Genomic DNA, 2843 nt, shown 5'->3' on the forward strand with positions numbered 1-2843 from the left:
AAGAACAATGACCGTTGGGGAATGTTTCTTAACTAGTGTAACTAAATTACGAACCGCTCGGGTATTCCCCAAACCCCGACAGTTCCAGCTAAGACAACTCATAACGATCAGCGGACCTGATCCTCAGGTCTCGCCGCTTTAGTATCAAGAGAAGAAACTATATCAGAATGAGAAGAAGTTCCTTCCGGTTGTTTTGAACCAAGATTTAACAAATTGCTATCTGCCTGCACACCTGGATTCAAATTAAGATCACTGGTGGCCTCCCCACGCCTTCGCTTTCGATCATCTGTCAACTCTAGACCTTCCTCCTATTCCTCATCAGTACTCATTTGAGTATCTAGTTCCCCTTGCTTATGCAACTGCTCGACAAGCTGGACAGTACCACAATCAGTGATCATTCCAACTTGCTCCATATTACTACTGGAAGTTATCCCACGGTTCAAACTATTCTGATTAAGCTTTGATAGAGGATGTCTCGACTCAGTGCTCCCATCCTTTCGTACATCGGAATATAGGGATTTTCCTTTAATGGAAGACAGAATCTGCAGAAGATGACTGTTGTTCTTGATGAGATTCCTTAGCCAAAATCTGATCAGTGCCGCCACTATTACTCTCATGCAGCCATCTCGCACCTCTATTATTGCTGTTTCTTCGAATCGGAGCTTTTAGCCACTCGCCCTATTCACGTTGTGAGTCCCTGAAGCCTGGTTCAAATATTCTCTCACAGAACCATTCTAAATGGCCTATCAGACCACACAAGTAGCAGAAAACACCCAGGCGCTCATACTTAAAGCAGACAAAAGACCATTCCGTCTGAGATTTTCGCACCTTCTTTACTCTCTTCAAAGGCTTTCGAACATCAACCCTCACCCGGATACGCATATATTGACACCACATGCCAGAGCTGTTGTTGATATCATATTCAAGGAAAGACCCTATGAAATTGCCCAGTTGAGTACCAACTTGTTCAGACATTGCTCCAATAGGAAGATCATGAATTTGAATCCAAATATCCATGAATTTTAATTCCACATTCTCTGGTACTACACCCAGAGGCCATTCATTCATAATAAGTACCTGATTGTCAAATGACCACGGACCTCCCGCTAGAATATGATCACAAGGAAACATATATTTTAGTCTTTCTACCTAGCAGATATGATCTAATTTTGTTAATGATCAACCGATTTTTTTTTAAATACTTTTGGGCTTTTACCTCAAGAGTGAGCCCCAAATTGTGTACACAAAAGTGACATATAATTTAAAATTGCCTATAAATCAAATTATTCGCAAATAACGAAATTAGAAACGCACTAGAAAAGAAAAAATACATTACGAAAATTGAAATTTTTACCATTTATTTGAAAATGACGAAGCAGAAGCAGGAGTTAAATACCTGATGAATTGCCATTGTACATATGATATAATTATATATAGAGGAAGTACATCTATGTCTTATTAATTCATCTATCTTAAAAAAGTAGTCGGTCTAGTTGACATTGGCAAACTTGTTCTGAAGATCCTTAACCACATCTTGATCCAACATAAAGGCTTTAGCAAGAACATCAGGATTAATGGGTGGATTAGGGCCAAAGAGAGCATTACCAATAGTAATAATACCTGGATTTTGGCTGTTTAAACTAGAGAAAGCAACACCTTTAGTCTTAGCAATATTGATCTGGAAGTGAATGAGTCCAATTGGGAATACAAAAACATCTCCTGGGTAAAGTGTTTTTCTGAAATGCTTATTAGGATTAGAAGTTACGAAACCAGCAAGAAGTTTTCCTTCAGTCACAAAAATGGTTTCAGTGGCTCGAGGGTGAGTATGAGGAGGGTTTAATCCACCATTTGGTGCATAGTCAATCCTAGCCAATGTAATACCAAGTGTGTTAAGTCCTGGTATTTGATCAACATTTAATGTCGTTACATTTATTCCAATTGCATTATTTGTATCTCGTGCTACATTCAGTCCACTAAAGAAGAAATCTTCTGCTACTGTGTCGTTTGGGTTCTTGCAGAACTTTCCATTCACAAAAACTGCATAAGAATAATGGATGTACATTTAAAAAAAAGATATAGAAACATACATATATGAGAGAAATATATACAAACCAGCATTCTTGGGCTCATCTATGGCTACACAGAGATCCTGGAGGGGGCTAGGATCATATGCAGATGTGAAAGAGGAAGCCAATGCTAATATAACTAAAGCTACAAGGAATTTCATTATGATAATTAATTAAGAGACGTCTTAAGCTTGATTATATCTCAATTGTGAGAAGCCATGGGTATTTATAGCTGAAATTTCTTGAAATGTTTGGTGCCAAATCCACATATATGTAATAGATTGATAGAAACAAAAGATAACTTATTCAATTTAATTTTCTTCCTGATTGGCTTAGCTCACTGCATTGGTTTGCTCTCTAATGGAATAAGTCTTTTTGTTTACGTTATTAAAAAGTCTATGTTATGTTGCACGGAAAACTGATACCAAAACTGAAACTGAAATGGATACTGGGAAACCTAATTTCTGAAAAACATAGGGAATAAAAATGTGGAGGAAACTTGTAAATATTAAAAATATAATGGTAATATTTATAAATATTAAAGATATAATAATACATTAAAAAACAAGATTGAAGACCAAGATGAAGAAAGTCCAAGCTCAATCGAGATTCAAGAGACAAGGATTATAGGAGAAAGAAATATGGATAAGTTATTTAAATTGAAGATATAAGGAAGAAATTCTCTTTCAAATAGTAAGTTTCAATTTTCATAATCTTAGATTAAATATGAATTGTAAAATAGAAAGTTTGAATTTCCAGAAATTTAATCAAAATAGG

General features: G+C 36.1%; 1 protein-coding gene across 1 annotated transcript; it reads right to left on the reverse strand.

Annotated features, from left to right (window-relative positions):
• Positions 1-1328: 1328 nt before the first annotated feature.
• On the reverse strand, positions 1329-2270 carry LOC136206128 (germin-like protein subfamily 1 member 13). Its single transcript, XM_065997057.1, has 2 exons — positions 2113-2270; positions 1329-2037 (listed from the first exon to the last, which is right to left on the reverse strand). The coding sequence occupies exons 1-2, from the start codon at positions 2225-2227 to the stop codon at positions 1490-1492; spliced, it is 663 nt and encodes a 220-aa protein (XP_065853129.1). The 5' UTR covers positions 2228-2270; the 3' UTR covers positions 1329-1489.
• Positions 2271-2843: the final 573 nt, after the last annotated feature.

This window comes from Euphorbia lathyris, chromosome 9, assembly GCF_963576675.1.
Source record: "Euphorbia lathyris chromosome 9, ddEupLath1.1, whole genome shotgun sequence".
Taxonomy (NCBI): Eukaryota; Viridiplantae; Streptophyta; class Magnoliopsida; order Malpighiales; family Euphorbiaceae; genus Euphorbia; species Euphorbia lathyris.

Excerpts from the sequence above, each read along its gene's own strand:
- LOC136206128 (XM_065997057.1), bottom strand. The coding sequence starts at position 2,227 with ATGAAATTCCTTGTAGCTTTAGTTATATTAGCATTGGCTTCCTCTTTC. Across the intron at positions 2,038-2,112 it reads AGATGAGCCCAAGAATGCTG|TTTTTGTGAATGGAAAGTTC; the intron begins GTTTGTATATAT and ends ATTCTTATGCAG.